Source organism: Melanotaenia boesemani, chromosome 14, assembly GCF_017639745.1.
Source record: "Melanotaenia boesemani isolate fMelBoe1 chromosome 14, fMelBoe1.pri, whole genome shotgun sequence".
Lineage (NCBI taxonomy): Eukaryota > Metazoa > Chordata > Actinopteri > Atheriniformes > Melanotaeniidae > Melanotaenia > Melanotaenia boesemani.
Genome location: NC_055695.1, coordinates 6,292,725 through 6,315,821, shown reverse-complemented (window position 1 = coordinate 6,315,821; position 23,097 = coordinate 6,292,725). Strand labels below are relative to the sequence as shown.

Sequence of the window (23,097 nt, the reverse complement as noted above, 5' to 3'; positions counted from 1 at the left end):
ACATTTACTTCCACAAGAACAATGTTTATTTCCTTTTATTTGTCAAAACCTAATCACTGACCTAAGTCTGCAATGATTTTAAGACTGTATACGGGATACAAAAAATACTAAAGGCTAGTCAAAGCTTACCCATTACATCACTCCAAAGTGTATCTACCCCCCGAATCTAAGTGAATTAGAAGCCACACCGTTAAGCACTGATGCTGCCATATCATGATAGATATCTTAAATGAACGCATTGATCACTGTCAGAGCATTGCTATTTAGAAGGTTATCTCCCCTTGTTAAAGCTGCCTCCAGTATCACATTAATTCCTCTTCTCATCAGGGTCATCATTAAGCCTTGAATTGGCCATTACACAAAGTGTTATTTACCGTCTAATACCCAACAAGGCTGGAGTGCATTTGGGAGCTGGTTATGATATTATGTGAGTTTTTGTTAGATTAAGAAGAATCAACCCTGAACAGTCTCATTAAGATCTTTTCTCTTCTACAGCCAGAAAGCCTAAGTGTCAGCAGGGTCGTTTAGTTAATTATTAATTTCAGGGTTTGTCTTGTTTAATAAAAGGTAAAGGTTTTTTTTATTATTATTATTATTATGGTAGTTCATCTTTTTGTGAACATTTTGTCCAAGGATTGTAAAGATAAGCATATACCATAATAAACAGATTATGGCACTGGTTTATATTCTCACAGCAAATCTGTGGAGCAGCATTAAAGAGAAGAAAACTCAAGGTAGCTTGAGGTAATCTGTATGACGTATGAGAGATATTCATCCCTCTGCACCAAATAATCCTGCTGTTTTAAATATAGAATAGATAACTGCTGGTGTGATGGTATTCTGGGGCAGATGATAGACGGCAAAATGGAGCCAAAATGAATGGGCCCTTAGTTGAACAGACCTAAATTCATTTCACAGACCCAGCGGAATGGAGTTATCTGAATCAACTGTCCTCCACTGCTGCCTGGGGGATATTGGAGACAGCTAAGGTCAAATTACAGGAGGGGTTAGCTTGTGTGTGACTGTAAAGAAATTACGTTAAGAGTTCACAAAAGCCTGATAGCCAGCAAGTTTATTACATGACTATCTACAAAAACAGGCGAGAGAAAAAAAAAAAGTTAACCTGTTATGGATTAAATTGAGTGATAATGTATAAAACCAGCATTATCTGACAAAATTAGCATCACTTGCGACATTTCTGTAACGACTGCCAGAACATCATTTGAAGTCATCCACTGAGTCACACAGCTTAATGAAAGTGATGTTCTCCAGACCCTCCCAGGTCCTCTAATGAGACTGTGCTTAAGGTGTAAATTAGTTACACAGCCTTGCTCATCAAAGACACTGGAGCAGTAAATCCACTGGGTTGCTCCAATTCCACCAGACATGATGGAGATCCATTTCATGAACATCACTCATTAATATGCTAATGGGTGTCATTAATGCGTGATAGTGAAATTAATAGAATTATCGTACTTGGTGGGTCATAGCCAAGGAGAGAGAGGAGGGAAGGGACACCAACAACTGCTATTTGAATTCTTATGAAGAAGAAAAGCACCACATAAAAATGCTCATGCCTCATTTTAGGAGTTAAACTACAATCAGCGCTTTAACTGTATGCTTATTATGAGCAGCAACCGTAACGATTGGATTAAAAATGTATAATAAATGGACTGATAAGGGAGGGCGACAGATAACGCTGCCATTACTGTAAATGCATATGCATGAATTAATTCAAGAATATTTTTTACAACATATTTTCACATTTTCAGAGGCTTTCTGATCGAAACTGACACTCGAGAATTTAAAAAAAAAAAAGGACTGTATCACGCTGGATCAGACACAAATCTCAGCTGGGACGCGACATAAATCAGCTTCAGGACCACGGACAGCTCCAGCACGGCACGGCATACTAAATGGACACTGAAACACATGGGGAACTGGGTTAATTAGCACCACACTGAGGCTGCTGTGCCTGTAGAATTTCAAGAGGCGATTGCTCTCACAGATTAATTTTTTTGTCGTTTCCGGGCAGATTTATTTCCTTTGCTTTAGCCCCAGGAGAGTAATGACTTCACAAGTGACCCACAGATACCACCACAATGAATTGCATTCGATGCAGCAACGTAAACTTTGGCACTTGTCTCGTATCTCAGTGGGTTTATCATTAAACTAAGTAGTAGATTTTGGAATCGTGCATGAGAATAGACATTTAATGTTGATGCTAAATGTAATCATCAATTATCCAAGGCCTTAAAAAATGTGCCTATCAAGGAAAATGGCCACAACACAATGTCCTCTAGCTTCTGATTTAATATTAGGCCTAATTATTCATGTAACTTAGCAATAACCAATAAAAGACAAGAAAGAGAACTGTCTTCTTTGGCCAATTCAGATCCTAAATTTATAACCGGTGATTTTGATCAACGCGACGTGAGATGAAATCAGGTGCGTAACAGCGCTGATCCCTGCAGCTATAATGTGAGCTGTCATAGTCATTATGAAAACGCCAGCATCTATTCCTCCAGTCAGTGACCATATCTCTGCTGCGTGGTGATACTAGCAGCTTTGCCTTTGCAGTGCCACTTAATGACTTATGGTCCATGCAAAGGCATGCTTCACAGGACAGAACCAAGGCGGATTAGACATTATGCTCAACACCTTCTCCTCCCTCAAACTAATGTGACAGCTCAAATAGATAAGGACTTAAAAACTGACATCTTCTCTCTGGAGGAGCTTTTGGGGGGGGGGGGGGACGAATGAGGCTTCAAGAGGGGGGATTTACATACTTTTAAAACTGATTGCAACACTAAAAATGCCAGGTATATATAATAAAGCATAAAGTTGATGACAATGTCCTTTCGCTCCAAAATCAGCGTAGCACAGAGGGTGACTTTAGTCAAAACGTTGGTTGTTATTCGAGCCACGTCGCCTACCTTAGTCAACCCTTCTTTGGCAGCTATTACAGAGAGCTACTTGTGTCTTAAACATGTGACAAAGTGAGAGAGGGGCACAGGGGAGAGCTGAGGCGCCCATGCCTGTTCTGTGCCGCGCGCCTGCCGACAGTACAGGATCCTGCGCTCCTCCACAGAGCGATGCGGAGTAGGCGGGTCGAGTAAGAAAAACGGCGCTGGGGCGGAATCCGCAACGGGATATTTAACAAGCTTTGTACGGCGGCTGTCCTCGTCCCAGTAGCCGCATTCCATCACATCTGTCCGACGCTGGACCCCGCTGCTTTTCTGGCTGAAATAATTGCGCCAAGGCGTCTTTCTCTAATCATCTATTCGTCATCTCCTTGGCGCTCCTTGAGTCGCTCTCCTCCCATCTTACCTCCTACTACTCGCCTCTCCTCTTGACTACATCTTTTGCTGGATGATTTCATTTTGTAAAGTCATTATCACCCTGAAAGGTCAAAGCCAATGCTTCTAGGCACCTCAAATCACTCTGGGATAAGCTGACTGTCACCCCGAGCGCACCCCGGCAGCTTTCTCAAAGTTTCCCACTGATGTAGAGCACTGCATCGGATTTTTCCGGAGCATCCTTCCTCGCAAATCACTTTTATTACATTTCGGATCTGTGGGTGTGAACTAGTGTTTTTTTGGATTTTTTTTCTTCTTTTCTCTCGGTGGAGTTTATATTGAACCCCCCCCTTAAACTGTGAAATGAGTTTCTTTACTACTTCTGTAGCTGAGAGCCAGCGAGATTCAGCAAAAAATGGAAAATACTGAGTTAAAGTTTATCTGCTGTTCCAGAACCCGGTGAGTTCTTGCAACCCTGCTGTTTTTGCTTAATTTGTGTCAATACAAAGTAACCTAGTCGTCTAAACAACATACCTGTGGTTGTTTCCTGCTCAATTTTCTGCCACTTATCTGCATGAGAGCTCTGCATCCGACGTGAACAGCACTTTTAAACCTGCTGCGTTGTGACAGCTGTGAGATTCTGTGACGCCTGACTACAACGCAAGCAAAAACTCGCAAAACCGGGACGCATTTGTGCGAATACAGTTTCAGTCACCTGCACACGCACACAAACTATGCATCTGCTGAGGCTTTCAGGAGAGCATGCACATGCTTTGCGTTTTTTAATGCTTTGTCAGTTTTAGCACACAGTCATTTCCCTTCTTTCTCCTGCCTATCAACCTATTCCCGCCTCCTCCTCTCACCCACTCTACCATCCTTTATCTGGCTTTCCAAGAACCATCTCTGATCTAAATTCCTTAGGGTGTTTTGGCATCCTCGCCTGTAGAGGATCAGATCTCTAACACTGATGTGTGGACAGAACAGGGTTTTGCCAAGCTCCAGCAAGGAAGGGAAACCAGCTTGCTTTTTGCCTGGGAAAAAATAGGAAGAAAGTCCCACTGATTTCATAATTATACATTTCACCCTCAAGCATCACTCACAAAGGCAGAACATGAGTCAAGGCAACCTCATGGGATCATCAGTGGAGGCTGTGATAATGAGCCAAAAACCCTCAAAGAAAGCAAATAAGATTTTAAATGCAACCATGCTGGCACAGCAGTAGACTGTGTCATTTAGAGTGTTTTAACTTTATATCAAATTAGTGTCTTTGGCTTACAAACTTTCTTCAGTTGAAGGAAAATGTTTCTGTTGCAGAGCTTTATGGCAGAAAAAAAAGAAAAAAAAAAGAGTGAATTATTGCAGTAATTCCTGCTACTGTTATGCAGGAGTGTCTAAAACTTGGAGTGTTTACAGGACCACAACAGGGCCACTGTTCAGCAGTGTCCCCATCTATTCCAGGAGAATGGTGAACTCAACTGTGTCGTGGCCTGAAAGGAAAGCTGTCTTCTCTTATGAAAAGAAAGATTTATTTACTTGTCAGTCACCCAAACCACACAAAGCAAACAACACGTGTATTTTTATCCTGCACTTACTAAATGCAATGTTAGTCATTAATATATAATATATTGTATTTGTGTTTAATTTTCTGTATGTTTTTTTTTTTTTTTTGCCAGCTACTGTTGGTAGACATAGACATACACATAAAAGGAGCTGAATTAGCTTGAAAACACTGTAATAGTACAACTGTGACTGAGCAGGGACCCATCTATTGGCTTTTAGACTAAAGCCTACAGCAGGAATTATATGCCTGAGAGGGCTCCTTTTTCTTACAGTGTAGTATTTGGATGGCTGTTAGGGCCGGATGTAGCATCATTCCTATGTGTGATGGCTGAAGAGAGAAGGGAGGGGTGAGAAACAAAAAGAAGCTCTGCCATCCCCCTCTTTCAGTCACTGCAAGCAAAGAAAGCAAATAATGCAATGCAAAATGGTTCTCTTTTGCTTATTTTGGGTAGATTGGTCAATGCATTATGGTTCCTGATGAATAAGACCCTTTTCTGAGTGAAATAACACTACATTTTATTTGATCTTGATTGATGTTTGATTGGAAGTGGGAGGTAAGAAGGTGGGGGTAAACAAGAAGTCTGAAATGAGTTAAGAGGGAAAGAAAAATATGGTGAGATAGAAGGGATGAAAAGCAGGGAAAAAAAGGGTTGGCTGTTCAGGGTCAAATTTTGCAAGGATATGCTCAATATCTACAGCCCATTATTTTATGATAATGAGCAAACCAACGAGTTTTACTTCATTGTAAAATGAAGAAGAGAGGCTGTAGTTAAAGAGGGGGAGATGACGAGATGAGAGTTAAGAGGAGAAAAAGGAGAAAAAAACATAAAAAAGGGGAAAAAATGTCTCATTGAGGGATTTGAGACTGACTTTGGCAATAAAATAGAATCTTTCAGATTAAGACCGACTGGGACATTAAGCCAAAATCTGTCTCTAAGGCAGCTGGTAATTGAATGTTGAGTGTGAGGATATTCTGCAGAGGCACACAATGGACACATACAAGAGTGTGTGTCCAGTACAGCAAGTTCAGTCAAGTTTGGCAAAACAAGTGCAGACTTCCCCTCGTTTTAACAGGCATTTATCAGATAATTAAGCTGACATACTCATAATTAAAAGAGTAACCACATAGTATTTCAGATATAGTGTGCTGTAGTAGAAACACAAATAACACTTAAAACCAAGACAGAACAGTGAGAAAATGAATCTGTCCCTTTAACTCAAGAGCAACCTTTGTCCCTGCACACAAGGCCACCAACAGAAGAGATCTATTTGGATTTCACTGTGATTTATAGAAGCTTCAGTCTCTGAATGTTCTGAGCCACTCAGTGATATGCAGCCATATAAAATGTGAGAAGTTTACGGTCTAAGGAGTAATCATGGGCTGCATGGTGGTGTGGTGGTTAGCACTGCAGCCTCATAGCAAGATGGCCGGTGGTTCGAACCTTGAGGGCAGTGGCCTTTCTGTGTGGAGTTTTTGCATGTTCTCCTTGTGTATGTGTGGCTTCTCTTTGGGTACTCTTTCTCCCACCGTCCAAAGACATGCATGTTAGGTTAATTGATTACTCTAAATTCTCCCTAGGAGTGAGTGTGAATGGTTGTTTGTCCCCTATGTGTCCGCCCTGTGATGGACTGGTAACCTGTCCAGGGTGTACCCTGCCTCTCACCTGTTAATGCTGGGTATCTGCAGACCTAAACACCCTTACCACCTGAGTTTGGAAAATCAAATTGTCACTCAATATTTAAAAATGTGGCATTTATTTGAATTGTTTTGGAGCCACTTGGAGGCAAGGTAAGGCATGTTCATGTGTATGATAAATTCAACAACAGGGTGATTTTATAGTGCTTTACAGAAATGTTGAAACGTCAGAAAATAAGAAGCATAATTAAAACCTAAAAACAAAAGAGAAAGAAAAAAAAAGATCATTAGCTTTAAAGTATTAAAAACATGATCAAGTTTAAAAATTCAAGCTTAAAAGTAACAGATGCAGATTTGGACTATTAAATAAAAGCTATTGAAATACAGAAGAGAACAGGTGGGTATTTAACCCGGATTTAAATAAACTGAGTGTTTCAGCCAATCTGAGGCTTTCTAGGAGTTTGTTTCAGAGCATAAAAGCTGAATGAAGCTTCTCCAGGTCTCCTTCTGACTCTGGGAACTGATAACTGTTTGCCAGAGAATAGACTCTAAAGTTCTGCTGCTGGTTTATAAAGCTCTGAATGGTTTAGGACCAAAATACATCAGTGACCTCCTAAACATTTCTTTTAATCTTGAAAGAAAAAATTTCAAACAGGAAAAAAAAAATGTTAGTTTTTTTTTACTTCCAACTGTTCTTTAGCTTTAACAGCTGTAAACACTAAGACTGTATATCAGAAATTAAATATGGTTGTTTCTACAGGTCATCACACACTGATGACAAAGACAAAAAAAAAAATAATAATAAAAAAATAAAAATCCATCATGTTTGAAGAACAAAGCTATCCATGAAATACTTTGGGATATTCTTGTTTTTCTCCATCTGTGTAATGTAGGGGTCAGTAATGGTGATTAACCCGTCAGGTTGTGCTGTAAGCCTAGTCTGAGTCATGCACAATTATAAACAGTACAAATGGCATAATAACATTTCTTTCCAATTTTACGTTATCTAAACATTAACATAATTTATTGCAAAATTTACTGCACATTTATTTTTACTTGACTACAAAGGTGATTATCCTGTTGGTTGTGAAACATATTCCATATATTCCCCACTTTCACTGCAGCTTCTTTAGGGCCTGTATAGGCTGGCAACCATCTTCCACAATGACACCTTGGGCTTTTTTATTTATTTATTTATTTAAATTTTTATAACCAAATAAATTTGACTAGGATGGATTAATTTGTGGAGGGAATACCTTTTCCTTACCCATCCTGTCCCACTTCAGTACACATCTTCTGCCGCTCAGATCAAAAACAAAGCAATGCAACTGGAAAAGTGTGCGGCTTGCACTGGTCTGCCTGTATGATTCAGTATAATCTTTTATAGAAAATGATGATATTGGGGATCTTTATGATTAAGTAATTGTGGTGTTTAATACTGGGATCAATTGTGAAATCAAGTAATCGTGACGTTCCTCTGCACTTCCACACTGTATTCATCTTTCAGCCAAACCATAGTGCACATCTTTCATATATATTATTGACCCTTAATAATCGTGTATCACAGAATTTTTATTTATTTATTTTTTTTGCAATATTACTCATAGCAATTTTGGCTTGATTCTCAGTGGTTCATTATTGTGAATGATAATGTAGCAATAACAACTGTTTGCTTTGTACTGGAGTAATGGAGCTTCATCCCTAGTGTGTGTGTTATAATTTCAGCTTCTGGGTTCTGCATTGTGGTCGCTGGGCTGGCCACATGCTACTACATGTGGGTCTGCCCACCATCACTGCACTCCAGTTTGTTATGTTGGAGGCAAAAGGTTCTCCTTCACTGAATAGACCACTTTTCATCGTTTAAGTGGCTTCCCACAAAGACAAGAACTCTCACATCTCAGGGATTTCAGATAAAGACCTGATCAATGTGGAAAGGGGCTTTAAAGAGCAGTACCAATCAACTCTGTCCCATTCAAGCAATTTTGAGCTTCCATTTCCTTAAAAAGATATGTAAAAAAAAAGAGGGTTGAAACAAATTATTTTGTCTCAGTTATTTTGAAATTAAATCAACATGGCTCCCTGAATTTGACAGTGGTTTTAAAAGTGATCATATATACTATATATATATATATATATATATATATATATTAATCCATCCACTTTTTACCGCTTATCCGGGGTCGGGTTGTGGTTGTGCAGCTGCCTAAGCAGCAAAACCCAGACTTCCCTTTCCCTGACCACATTCACCAGCTCATCCGCAGAGATTCCGAGGCATTCCCAGGCCAGCCGAGAGATGTAGTCTATCCAGTGTGTCCTGGGTCTTCAACCGGGGCCTCCTACTGGTGGGACATGGCCAAAACACCTCACCAGGGAGGTGTCTAGGAGGCATCCTGACCAGATGCCTAAGCCACCTCATCTGGCTCCTCTCCAAAGATTTAATTATTTTGTAAGAACTTGCCTCCATTTATTCCTTGAATGGTAAAAAAAAAAAAAAAAAAGAAGAAGATTTTAGTTGTTTGGAAAAAAATCCCTTGTTAGATCTGTAATATCTCCCAAAGGTCAAAAGTAAATTTAGAAGCCAGCAGAACAAAACAACTGTATGTTGAAAACACATCCTCACACACCTGCACTGCTTACGAACTTCCATTTGACCTTTTTCAGAAGTTTTGTATGGCCGTTCATGTGCCGTTGCTTTGTGTTCTTACTGTATGTGTAATGATTATAAATGCATGTTTGCTGATCTGTAAATGTGTGTGTTCATCGACTTGTGTGCGAGAATTTTTATGGCGACATTTCTTGCCTTTGATGTTGTCTTCCCAGGACACCACAGGAGCTCATCCTTTGTATTTGTTTGTAAAACAGCCGGATGAGTGCAACTGGCAGTCAGATTAGAATTTCACAAAGGCTGTGTTTAACCCCCGGCACTGTTATGAGAGGTATTGTTGACAGTTGTAGGAGGGAAGATAACTGGGTTAATTAGGGCCAAAAACCTCATTAGTCAGCACGGAGGGGAAGATGTAAAGTTTATCAGTTCCTGTTTCCCTACTTTGTGGATGGTTTAAGGGTTGGCTTGCAGACAAGTTACAAAGCGGAGCCTGTTGAATAAATTCAAATGATGTTTTAATCGAATCCCCTCCTGTTAAGCCCCCGCCTCCCTTCTATCTCATTTTCCATCATTGTTTTCTTTCAAATCCATTCAAAGTGTCTGATATTACCAAAAGAGTTTCATTTTAATTTGCGCGGTTGCTGTGCCAACACAGAGGATCTGCTGTGGTGAGTGTTACAATCGTAGAAAACACACACAGATGCATTTACCCACACATTTACACACACACACACACACACAAAGCTCAGGTAGGTGACCATTGCAGCACTGGCATCCTCCGGTAAGTGAGCAGATGTTTAGGGGCTGAATGTTCTGTTTTGTCCTGGTCTCCAATGAAAACGGCTGCTGAAATTCTCTTGAAAGATTAGGCTTGGGAGTTCCCACATCTCATCAAGCTTACAGTATCCTCCAGAAGCCAGGGCGGGAGTCAAAATCCAACACAGCAGTCTGAAGCCAGGCCTCTGTCTCTGGGGGAAACATGTAATTCTGGCTGTTTCACAAAGTTACTGGAGGTTTTTGCAGTGCAAAAAGATGTGCTTCAACAATGTTGTAGAGATGGGTTTATTCATTACAAATTGACTAGACCAAGGATATGTTTGGGCTATTTACTCATAGTGGAAAAAAGAAATGGCCATTTTTCCCAATCTCAAGATGTCTGAATCAATCAGATGTTTTCAACAAGTACTGAAAGTTAAAAATAACATCAATAATGCCCTGTCAAGAAACTATTTCTTTTACTGAATGAGAACTGTGCTGACATTTTTTTTTTTCTAAAGCTGCTGATTTAGAAGAATTCAATGGCTGTCTCTTTTGACGACCTAGCACAGAATATTTGCTCCTTTTTTTCTGGCGCTTCCATGTTGATCACTCAGAATAAAACTGAACAGAGTGATTTTCACACAGATGTTTGAAATGCATAGCTGGAGGACATGTCAGCCCCATACTGTGTCTGCCACCTTTATGTAACCAACAGTAGTGTGTGATGAAAAATGCCTCCGGCTCAACGTTTTTGCATTTTATTGATTCATTTAAAGCATTTTGCCTCATGGAAAAGGTTTTGGAAATATGACAAATTTATGGACTTGTTTTTTTTATGTTGTTCTTTCTCAATTTGAAGTTGTCTTTTGATAACTACATGTTTTTTCTTTTCTTTTTTTTTTCTGTCTTCCCAAAACCGACAGAAGTCTGAATAAAACTGGAAAGAATGGCACATTGGCCTAAAGAAAGGATTTTGGGCTGAACCAACTTTTTTCTTTTTTAATCTTATTTTAAATACACAGTTTTCATAATATTAAATGTATTACCAGTGGAGTATCTGAAAAATACATACAGTGTTTGCTAACTTTATATAATCTTTAACTTCCCCACAAAAAAACATGCTTTCAGAAACATCAATACAACATTTAAACTCAAAGTTTAGATTTTTGCAGAAATCATATTTACAAATAGCCATAATACTGCCTGAAAAGCAAATAAAAATAAAGATTTGTTAATAACTAATATTGACATTGATCGATTGCATTCGGGATTATGCCAGCAACAAGTTTTTATGTGTGTGCTGCATCGCCTGCTTCCTGTAATGGCGCCCTGTAAAGCCTCACACTGTGTCATTGTTGTCAGTCTGTTAGAACATGCATCAGGATTGGCCACAACAGACCTTGCACCACAAGATTTTTCACCAGATTTAACTGGCCCCAAGTCATGTTACTTATTTTAAAAGCAGTTAAAGCCGTGATGCATGGTCTTTCATCATTAAAGTTTAAGAATAATACAAATGGCTTTTGGTGAGTCAATCTGAAATCTGCTCACCTTGTTGTTGCAAACAACTGGCAGTTTTTCCCTTCACTGTTATGAGATTGCAGGCTGGGAACATCACACATGTGTCAGCAAGCTTCACAAATCACATCTTAGCTTCGTTGTGGCTTATTTGAATGCAACTCTTAAAACTTTCTTGACTCTAAATCTTAAAATCTAGTATTGTGAACCTAGCTTAAGTGCTTGAGAAATTAGACCCCCTGATGTGGTTTTGAAAGTAAAAAATAAAAATAAAGAAAGGGAACTCACACAGTTTTCCTTTTTATTATTAATTTTCACTATATTTCACAATGCAGGAAATATTTTACAGCAGGTAACACAGCTGGACTGCAAAGGGCAGAGTGGCCAATTTAGTACTTTTCTACTCTCTTACTTCAGAAGTATGCTGTTGTATTATATGTACAAGGCAGTTTGGTACTAGGCTACTTCACGGAACATATGCAGTGTCTAGAATTAATGGTGAATACAGATGTATGCACGGATCATAGCACCCATCAGCCTCCTTTTCAGCTCAGACAGGATGGTGTCCAGGATTTCCCGAGAAAGAGTTTCAGCGGTTTTTCTTTGTCGGGTCACAGAGCAGTTTTCCACTTCACCGGCTCAGTTCATCTGTGGCACAGAGAGGGCATGAGCTCTTCTGTACTTTGTTATTCAGATTCAGATTCAGAGAGGCATAATTCCTCCCATGGGGAAATTGTTCCGTTATAGTATTCCATCAGAAATACCAAAAACTGAGATAACCCAAGCATAAATGTTCACAATGAAATATATAGCTGAACTGTACGGCTCAATTAAAGCATAGTTATTGCACATGTGAATGGATGAGTATGAGTGGGTGGATTTGTATATATACATTATGTAGAATTTTTATGTATTTTGTTAGTTTAGCAAAGGTATCCTTAAGTTGTATTAATAAACTATGGGGTTTTATGATAGTTTGTCCCACATATTAAGAAATGTTGGTTCTCCTTGATTAGTTTTAAAGAAGCACTACAAAACTTGTTGACTCTTGTCATATTTCTTGCTCTGTCACTTTCTTTCTTTTTAATCCTTTCTTCTTAATGTCCTGTTGCATTTCGTTGCTGAATCAGCTACTGTGCACATTCAAAACGGCCATTTTGTTGATGTGATGTGGTACGTAAAGCGAAACTTGGCTGCAAAGTCATGCTGTGTTTAATCTTCAGGAAAGCTCCAGAAATGTACATGTATGTAATAAATGTAGTTGTGCTATCAAACAAGTCAGAAATGTAGAGTTTTAAGGTCAGGAAGTTAGTGCAACTTTAACATTCAGGATGGAAAACAAACCTATATTGAGATGACCTTAGACGTGTCAGTGGCTCATATAATGTCATCTTAGCTCACTCTTTGGACTAACAGCTGATGTAGACTTTTTTTTTTTTCTAGACTGGATTGAAATAATAACAGAAACTCCTTTAGGTTAGGGGTTAGGGTTGTACTTTTATGTGATGAAAGTCCATCCAGATGTCTTGGTGAATATTTCCAAAGTTGGAAAATTTGGTGTTCTGTAGGATTTACTGACTTCAGCCTTATATTATGACTAGCAGTAGGTGTAAAGCAATAGCAGAATTTGATCCACTGGTGGCTGTACTTCACTCGAATGGCCATTTGTTTAACACCCCCTCTGTTTACTGAACTGGTGGAACAAGAAAGACTTCCACAAAGATATTTCTTCCCAGAAGAAATAAACAGGACCTTGTCATCGGCGTCATTTCAAAGATAAATTGCAATCTATGTGCTTCCTCACTTCTCTGAGGTACATTACATTTCCAGTGCAAATGTGCTGAGGCTCTCTTTTTAAACATAATAAAACAATTGTTTGTCATATGGCAAGGCTGAAGGGATTGTGATTGCTGGGCTACATTCAGTCAGTGCTGCCTTTAAACATAGAGGGTCCTGTAAAAGATATCATCTGTGCTGGAAAACATGCTTATAGAGTCTGATATACTTTCATTTTTTTTTACTTAAGCTGAATTTATGTTCAAGTTTAGTAATAAAAAAGTCTGCTGTGTTTTCACAGTCCCAAAAGGAATGCTAAAATTAACATTAGAGAATATGCTGTCCTGTTTTGCCTTTTACTGTTAATATTCTTGGCATATGTTGATGCAGGAGATGCAAATCTTCATTACATTCATGTGTAGGAAATCTATTCCCCATCATCTGTACTCTCATCACAACTCCAGAGGAACTCACACCAACAGAAAGAGCTTTCATTTTATACTGCACTTCCAAACAGCCTTGGGCTATTACTGGCACACATTGGGCAAAATCTTATTTGTGAAGATCTACAGGAGCCTCGTTTTGCTCTTTGCTTCAAATGAAAATTCCTTCGTGTTGCATCCTTCAGCCTTTTATATGTTTACTCTAGATTATGGAGTTTCCACCCTTAAGGAGAAGTGTTTTAACAGCACTTGATGAAAAAAAAAGTGTTTGCATAAAGTTGAAAATGTGACATAATGTCCTTGTACAGTAAAAGGACACATCTGATACCATGCCGTGAGCTGATGACAAAGGCTTAGTGAATGGCTTTTTTTGGGTGATAATGTGATTATAAGGGCTTGCACAGATACGTCTGACAGCAATGTTTGTTTACAGAGAGGACTGTCACAGTAAGTACATAAAATGTGGAGGATGTGACTCAAAACTGGGTTTTAGAGGTATTTAAGGATGCAGAGGAGGTATAGAGTGGGGTGTTTGAGGAAAGAGGGTTAACAAAACAAAAGACAAAAAAGGAAGAAGGTGGTGCATAGAACAGAAAGGCCAGTGTTCTCCTGCATCAGCTTTTGGACAGCTGCCTGTTGGATGATAGGATTAAAGAGTCTTTTAATATGACCTCTGTTCTTTGGTTTGATATTAACATACCTCACACTTCCCTCTGTACAAGGTCACTCAATATACACAACATGCACACATCTGAAGTAAGACATCTTTTTTTCAAACTGTAATATTCAGGCAAAGTGGGTGGAAAAGATAACACATGAAGTTTGTTTCATGTCCAAATTCTCCTCAGCATACAAATTGATTATCACACAAGAATGTGATCTTGAAGTGGGTAGTGTGACATAGTAACCCATAATTGTTTTCAGATTCTGACAAAAAACAAAAAAGAAAAAACACAAAGTGAGTCTTTGCTCAGTATGTGGCCTTTTGCTGCTGAAAAAAAAGCAGGATGTAGGAGTGAAATGCTCAAGCTCAAGCAGAGAGGATGGCAGAAGATAACAGATATGCTGGGAAGACAGAGGTCTCCTTGTCTCAGTGCAAATAAACTATTCAGCATCACTGGAATGAGAACAGAAACTGCTGAAGGACTTGCTCGCCATTCAACTGCATCATCGACAAAAGATGCTAAAAGGGAATTGGGGAAAATTTGCTCCATTTTACTGTTGAGTAGCATAATTTCTGATTATATTTAATTGAAGGCAATGCTGTGAAAAACTACTCTCCAGTTATGATGTAGGTTATGGTCCCGTTCTCTTACAAGGGCTAAAATTTAGATCACAAATTTTAAAGCAGCAAAAGTGAATGTGGATCCTTTTAGATTTCCGACTAACTGCGCAGTTGTGGCCTTTTCACTACTCGCTGCTGTTTGCTGTAAGATTATTTTCAACATGATAAAAGTCTGATGAAAAGTCTAGCGAGCAACTTGTAAAGCAATGGGCTAAAATGACTGTGAGTTGGTTCTTATTTCTTCAAGTTGCAGAGCAAAACAACAACCTGGCAAAGTTAGACATTTCTGCCTCCATCACCATCTTTTTCCTTCCATTTCACTGCTTCATGCAAACCAAGCTGTTACTTTTGTTTCACAAATCTTTAAATACAAAATAATAAGAAAAATAAATAACGACATCAAAACATAAATTAACAAGACAGCTACTGAGGCTGATCTAATGGAAGCAGCTGGGCACCACCTTCAGCATTTTGAACATTTTGGTATAAAAACAAGGTTTTTGTTCTTCACAGTAACAGATTTTGAGACTTTAAATTGCCAGCTTTGAAATTTGAGTTTATCTTCCCCTGAAGGTTTGATTTCACACAAGACTTGAAAACATAACTGGGAATCAAATAAAACAAGTTATTCATTTGTTAAATTTTAACAGTGCAGTGTAAAAAAGCCACTGATCGAAGTAAAAGCTGAGATTCTTTTGGATTCTTGTTTGCAATATAAAACTATATGTCCCATGCTGGCACATATTTTATTGGTTTAATTAGAAAATAAAATAAATAAATTTAAAAAGCTGCGGAAGCATGAAAATCACCTTTTAATTACCAGTACATGAGAGACAGTTTCTGCACATACCTACAGATGCACACACACACACACACACACACACACACACACACACACTCTTACTGCACACAAGTAGCGTCTGGAGAGCAATGTCAAACCAAAATCAATTTCCAAATTGCTAGCTCATCTTATCTCATTAAAACTATTGAATTAAACTTCTCCTGCATGCTTAAATTTCAATAATTAACCCTCATGCCTCTCTGTTGCTAGACGAACATGTAACATGTTGAAGCAACATTTCAAACCTTTTTTTTTTTTATTCTTTTTTCTTTTTCTTTTTGTTCTTGTACCAGCTGTTGTGCATTCATCCCATGCTGTCGGTTGAGCATAGCAATATTTCAGACTCCTTTACCCAGAAGCGGTCACATGGCTGAGTTAGCTTGACAGATTGTCATCAGAATACTTTAATGGGGCTCAAACGACCCAACACCCAAACACACACACATACACACTCACACATCTAAAGAGTGATGCTGGACTTGATTGACAGCACTAAAAATGAAGATAAAGACAAATGTGAGCTCTGAAACGTGTAGTGTGATAAGTCACAGCAGGGAGAATTTTCTTTTAATTTTAGCCACAAAATAGGGAAAAGGTTTATTTTGATTTTGAGAATTGCAGCAGAGCAATTCTCCATAACACAAGACGGATAAACTCCCTATTAGAGTCAGTTTCTACCAGTTTAGATAGTCTGTACAAAATATTTCAAACACCATCTGTGTAATTTACTAAGCGAGGTTTCATCAGACAGGTGTAAGACTGCAAATCAAGTTTTCACTTTCCCATTTTAATAATTTTCACGTTTCTATAAAAATCAAAGTTGTGGATAGAAATAAATGACATGAATGATAAAGAGATGAAAAAAAAGTGAGCTAAATACTTCTTTCTGAATGAAGGATGGATTTGAAATGTGTTACAGTGCCTTTTATTAAAAGTTATTTCCAGCCTTTTACTTCACTCCAGACCCTCAGAAAACAAATGCCACTACAGAGCAGAGTAGTTTGTCCACCAACCTTTCAGTCACCTTCACTTCCTCTTCATCAATACAATTAGAAAAAATATATTCCTCACATTACATTTACCTGATATTTATGGGTTTTCCAGAGCTTAAACATGCAGTGTGACAGAAAGATTTCATATATTAAAAACTCTTTCTATTGGTATCTAATCACTTATTTAAAACAACTCTTCCATTTTTATTCTCTTATGAGCCATTTATTTCTACTTGATGTGGACCCACATACATGACAGCTTCCATATGTGTGCCACCTTTTTCACTACTGTGTCTCTGAATGGACAAACAACAGTGTGATGAGTGAGAATCCTCCTTTGAAAATGTAGAACCAGCTTTGTTGTTCAGGTGCCACGGCACTGTTTGGGATAAGTAAGGCCTAAAAGGACCATAGAAGCAGACAGTGCACATATGCAAAATTTTAAAGTAGGTAACTGTTTTGCAATCATTGCTTTCAGATTTCAGTTCTTGCACACTGTACTTTTAATCTAAGTTAAAGGACAATTAACAACCATCCCAGTTAGCATTAACTTAGCTTTAGTTTTTACAAGGTGATATTCAGCATCCTAGATGTGAAGGCAAGCCCCCCAGCATGCACTGTTTACACCAAGTCTGTTTTCTCACTGCTGTTATTCTCCTCATACAATGTGAATGGGGATGTTTTCTCAGAAATGAGCTTGTGCAGTCAAGCAATGCTGAGCAGCAGTAAGGCTAACCATCAGTCTATAGCTCGGAGGCTTGAAATTTGGCTGCTCCCATCAGCTCTCTGTCTTTTGTCAGGATAAATAAAAATAAACCATGAAGCTAAGGGCTGCTGTCCAAGTGCCAATATGTGATGAGATGGTAGTTCTCATGTGCTTAAGGAACATAACCTAAAGCTGAAAGTCAATATTCTGCATTTCACTGTAATGAAAGATCCAGTCATTTCACATCATGTGTGCTTAATGAGACATGCTCAAACAACATAATAGTAAAGTTGCTTTATCTTAATGTCACAGAAGTGCTTAAATCATAAACTTTTTGTTTCTGTCTGTTTGCCTGCATGTTTATATTCTTTCAGATGTTCAGGGGGTGTTAAGGTGATGCAGGTCCCTGGGTCATCCCAGCAGAGGAGCCGCCTAATGACGAGTGTCTTTGTCTGCTGAACGCCCCCCTCCACCACAACCACTGCCCTCCATCCCTTCCTCCCTCCATCTCTGATGGCTCTATGGGGCATCGTCAGCCTCAGCCTTCACTGCTGGGTGTGTTTACGGTCTGGTGCAGCAGCAACAGCAACAGCCGCCATCCTTCCTAATGACAGACCCGGGGGACCTCTGGACTGGCTTCTTTCAGATAAGGGACCCTTCCACCACTCCCCAGAGTACATTGACTTTGTGGAGAAGAACAGGCAAGGCTTCTCCACAAGATACAAGATATACAGGTGGGTTGTGACTTGTGCACTTTATACATTTTTTTTACAGGTATAAAATCACTACTCTACCTCAATTACCCACATAATAAATCTCTATACACTCCCATCAAACACTATCCAAAGTTTGTCTTGGAAAAACTAGAGAAGCACTACTAACGTTTGACTGATTTTCTCATTAAGGTGCTCTCTAATCATGCCTAATTCAGCATTCATCTTTCATTCTGCCCGCACTCTCTATCCCTTTCTCTTATTCTTTTCCTCTCTTCCTCAAAATCAGCCACAGTGTTCATGTAAATCAACCAGTGTGTTGATATTTTGCTTCTTTGCTAGCATGTGATGGAGTGCATAAAGCAGAACTTCGCTGTAAAATGATGCAACATCCCAGAAGAGAAAGTTGTGAAGAGTGATTTCTCAGCCTCAGGATGCTGCTAGGCAACAACAGCTCCAGAAATGTACATAATAAATGTTACCATGTCATCAAAATGAGACAGAAACCCTTTTCCTGGTCAGAAAGTTTACATAGTACATAGAATTGTTCCTACTTCATAGTAGAAGAGTGATTGATAGATTGATTTAGCAATACATCAATAAATAGCTGTAAAATTTCCTTACCGTGGTGTTGTATCTTTTTCTTTGGTGAAGAAATAAAACAGCACAAGATCCTGTGTGGTCAAAATTACCACCTATGACTGAAATAAGTAGATATTATTATATTTACTCGGCCCTTTATATAGTAAATATAAAACCTAATTTAGATGAAAATTTACACAGTTTTAGAAAGGACCAGCAAGGGTTTATATTTTTATCTGAAAAAGTTACCAAGCATACAGATTTTAAACTTAGTTGAAACTTTTAGTATATTTACATATTCTGATTGATGTAAATCACAGTTCTTACCTATCGGACTACAGCTACCTGAATGTACTGCTAAAAAAAAAAAGTCACACTATTTTGTTGGGCTGCCTTGGACATATTTGCTGTGGCATTATTTTGATAAACTTCTGCAGTGTCAAAAAATGTATTTCCATCCAGTGCTGCATTGATTTTTTTGCCAAGATCTTGTATTGATGACGGGAGAGTCCAACCACTGCACAAAGTCTTCTCCAGCACACCCCAGAGATTCTAAATGTGGTTCAGATCTAAACTTTGTGGTGGCCAATCCATGTGTGAAAATGATGTTTCATGCTCCCTGAACCACTCTTTCACAATTTGAGCCCGTAAAATCTTGAGTCTGTCATCTTGGAATATACCCATGCCATCAGGGAAGAAAAAGTCCACTGATGGAATAACCTGCTCTGCTCATTTAGTAGATTCAGCTCACCTCATTCTTTGGACATAATGTTGTTAAACATAGACCTGACCAACTGCAACAACCCCAGATCATAGACTGCCCCACAGGCTGGTACAGTAGGCAGTAAGCATTCCGGAACAGTGTAAACCTGGATTCATCACCCATTGCTCCAGAGTCTCATCTTAATGCTTTCTAGCAAATTGAAGTTTTTTTTTTTTTTTTTTTCTTTTCATTAGTCTCATTGATTAGTGATTTTCTTAAGGCTAAACAGCTGTTCAGGCCCAAGACCATTAGTTACCTTCATGTGTGGAAATGCTCTTACTCTCAGTATTAAACATACTGTGAGTTCGGCTGCTGTCCTTTAAGGATTTAAATCTCCCTAAATGTTCTCTTTGCTTTGTGCATGCTGATAATTTGACCCTTCTCAAACAGATTGCCATCTCTTCACGACCACAGGATGTGTCTTCCGATATGGTTGTTTAAAAAATGAAAAGCTACTCACAACATTAGTTACGGTTTAATAACATGTTACCATCTGAAACATAATCACCATCTTATGCTCCTTTGTATGATGGAAGGGTCAAACTCTAATTTGCAGTGCAGAAAATATGGCCTGATGCCTGAAAGTTTTCATCCACTGGTCTCTGGATCTCCAGTTTAAGCATAATTCTAAACTGACAATGATTTGAGCGTTGGCTCCATTCTACATAAAGCTGTTAGTGAAGATATTATAATTTAATAATCTAATATCACAAGGGAGAGCTCATGGATACTTTATATGTCCTGTAGGCACCATGCACTAATTTTCAGTTCACTGATGCATGTTTAAATCTGGGATAAAGGAAAATATAAGCACAAGTTCTTAATTTTTAACATGAGCCAGGTACCTCAATGCCAGAAAAAAATCTTTACCTGGGCCATATTAAAGGAATATAATGATAACAAAATTGCATCTAATTAAATGTTTACTGCTAGAGTTCAATTAAATGATTAAAACTAAAAGGGAAGGCTGTAAACTTTCAACTAGGCTGATTTAGTTGCAAAATATGCCATGTGTTTGTACAACACTGTGCACAAGGACAGGACTTGAGTTTTACACAAGGTTATTCTGCACTTTTTATTTCAGTAACAGATTTGAAGGCTGAATGCTGTAGCTCATTGCGTTAGAGAGAGTTTCAATTATGTAGCTGCAAGCTTTCTTTAAGTGACATATGTTTTTAACATCCAATGACACAAGGAAGAAAATGTAGTTAGATATCTGCTATGATGCAGTGCACATTGCTTTATGAAAACCCAGACTGCATTATTTGGTCTGTGTTGTCATGCAGAAAAAGTTCCTTGCAGCCAGGGTTCACACAATCTGGCATGCTCAGACAGAATCATGATGTATAACATGCACGCGTGCAGCTATCAGCAGGCTGTATATCACACTGTGTTGGCCTCCAAAGCCTCAGGGAGTCACCTTATCAGGTGGTCAAATGAGATATGTTGATTAGCACTGTAAAAGAAAAGATTTGTCATGACAGCAACACAGTCTAAGGTATCGAAACGCAGTCGTATTAGTGGAGATTGTGTCATGAATCATATCCGTCGTCGTTAAGGAGGATGTTGTCCAGGCTTGTGGAAATGGATGGACAAGGTTCTTGACATCTATGGATCGTTGTGAGAATGCTTTATAGCTTCTGTGATCGGTTGCCGTGTTAGAGCTTTTTAATATTTCCTTCTCTGGCAAAAGGCGGTGGTCCATTGGAGCTGAGCTGCACGGGCAGCAAGATTAATAGTCTTATCATGTGGCCAAGTGATTAGTGAGCTCTTAGTACTTATTACTCTGCATTATCACAGAATCCCCTGAGAAGCTTCTGTCAGCTGCAAGGTTGTATTTGAGGCCCTCTAGATTACCACAATGTGGCATTGATTAATAGTGTTGATATTAAAAGGAAAAACTAACCTAAAAAGTAAATAGCCTGTAAATCTCCCCAAATTGAATTTACTTGGATTCGGTCCCATTCGATCTCACAAACCGATGCAGACAGAAGGGTTACAGCTGTGGGATTGTTTCTGTTTTTGCAAACATTAGCTTTCTTTTAGCGCTAAAGTGGGTGAAATGTCATGATGATTTTTAAAGCTAACACCTGGAGCTGGCTCATAACAAATTCAGCAGGACTGCCTTATTTAATAAAATAAATCCCTATGATATTCTGTCAAGGGTAAGTGATGCTTTACCAAAATACTTCTCTTTCTGCTTTCTTGGTGTGTACTTTCTACTCATCATCAGCTAAATATGTATGTGTGCTTTTGGCCCTTTTTCTAAAGATTTCAAGTGTTTAATTCAAATTAAAAACAGCCTTAAAAGGTGTGCCATCATCTGTACTTATTTTCACCTAGTGAATTTTAGTGTTTAAAATAATCAGAAAATAAATAATGTGATGCAATTTGTAACATAATCTTAGCACATGTAGCCGACGTGAATGTGTACTAGTTTCTCGTGCTGCAGGCACTTTCAATACTGATTCAAGTTCATACAGCAACAGAGTGAAATATTTTAGCATAAATATGAGGATTAATTCCTTCCTAACAGGATATTGATCCATCAGTTTTTACATTACTGTATCTGAATATGCTTTTTTTGCTTCTGGGTATCTATTAGGCGACAGAAGACAAGTATCAGATTGTGTTCAACAGGATTTTGAGCAAAGTTTATACCATGAAGCAAAATATCTCAGAAACTGTATGTAACAAATTTCACGTTGGGCTCTTATGGGTTAAAATATCCTCCTCAATTCTACCTGACTAGTTAGGCTCACAGTGTGGAAATGTCTAACAATGAGCACATGAGTTATATTACTCAAGTATTCAATTTTTAAATCTTATAAACTTTTAAAATCACATTTTAAACATCTCAGCCAGTTACTGTTCTTTGCTGTCTTTCACCACAATGCCAAGAAACATACCACAGTGAAGTTTGCATAAACATGCTCTCATTTATAAACATAAAAACATTGCATTATATAACTTCTTTAGAGTTTTACAATAACTGAATGTCACAAAATTTAACACAAATCATTAGGATATTTGTGCTTCTTGATAACTGATAACTAATTATACCACTGGGAAGTATGTTTGTTTTTCTTTTAAATGATGCATGTGGGATGTGCAGGGGAATTGAAAATGTGGGTTGTGCCCATGGAAACTTATAATAGCCAATAGCATATGGCTTATTATGCTATTAACTCTTTTTAGGGTCATTTATTGAATTGGATGAGTCTAAAGGAACAATACACTCTGGCAATTTAACAATTTATTCATTTAAGAGAACGGTACCTCAGCACCGTGTGGAAGAGTCATTCACAGCCTACACCTCCTCTTCATGCTGTCACCAGCGTGGTCACACACTGCTGTGGGATTGCATCCCATTCTTCAATCAGCATTTGTCGCCAGTGTGGTTGTGTTGGTTTCTCTGGCACAAACAGCTTACCCAAAATGATCACACAACTGTTCAGTGGGGCATTTTATCCGCTTCACTCTCAAATTCTGGAGGTAGTCTCTGATAAATCCCACTCTATGGAGGTAGAAGTTTTTCATGGGTAGAACCAACAAACACAACTCTGATGCTTATTCCACATTTCACTTACAAATATGGTGCCATTTAAGAGGGAAATGG

The 23,097-nt window shown here is 38.5% G+C and overlaps 1 protein-coding gene across 1 annotated transcript in view; it reads left to right on the top strand.

Moving 5' to 3' along the window:
* Positions 1-3,058: 3,058 nt before the first annotated feature.
* Positions 3,059-23,097, top strand: part of brinp3a.2 (bone morphogenetic protein/retinoic acid inducible neural-specific 3a, tandem duplicate 2) — a 58,128-nt gene continuing 38,089 nt past the window's right edge. The window contains exons 1-2 of the mRNA XM_042007202.1: positions 3,059-3,758; positions 17,795-18,154. Coding sequence (XP_041863136.1) covers positions 17,934-18,154 — 221 coding nt within the window. The 5' untranslated portion in view covers positions 3,059-3,758; positions 17,795-17,933. The remainder of the gene's footprint in view (positions 3,759-17,794; positions 18,155-23,097) is intronic.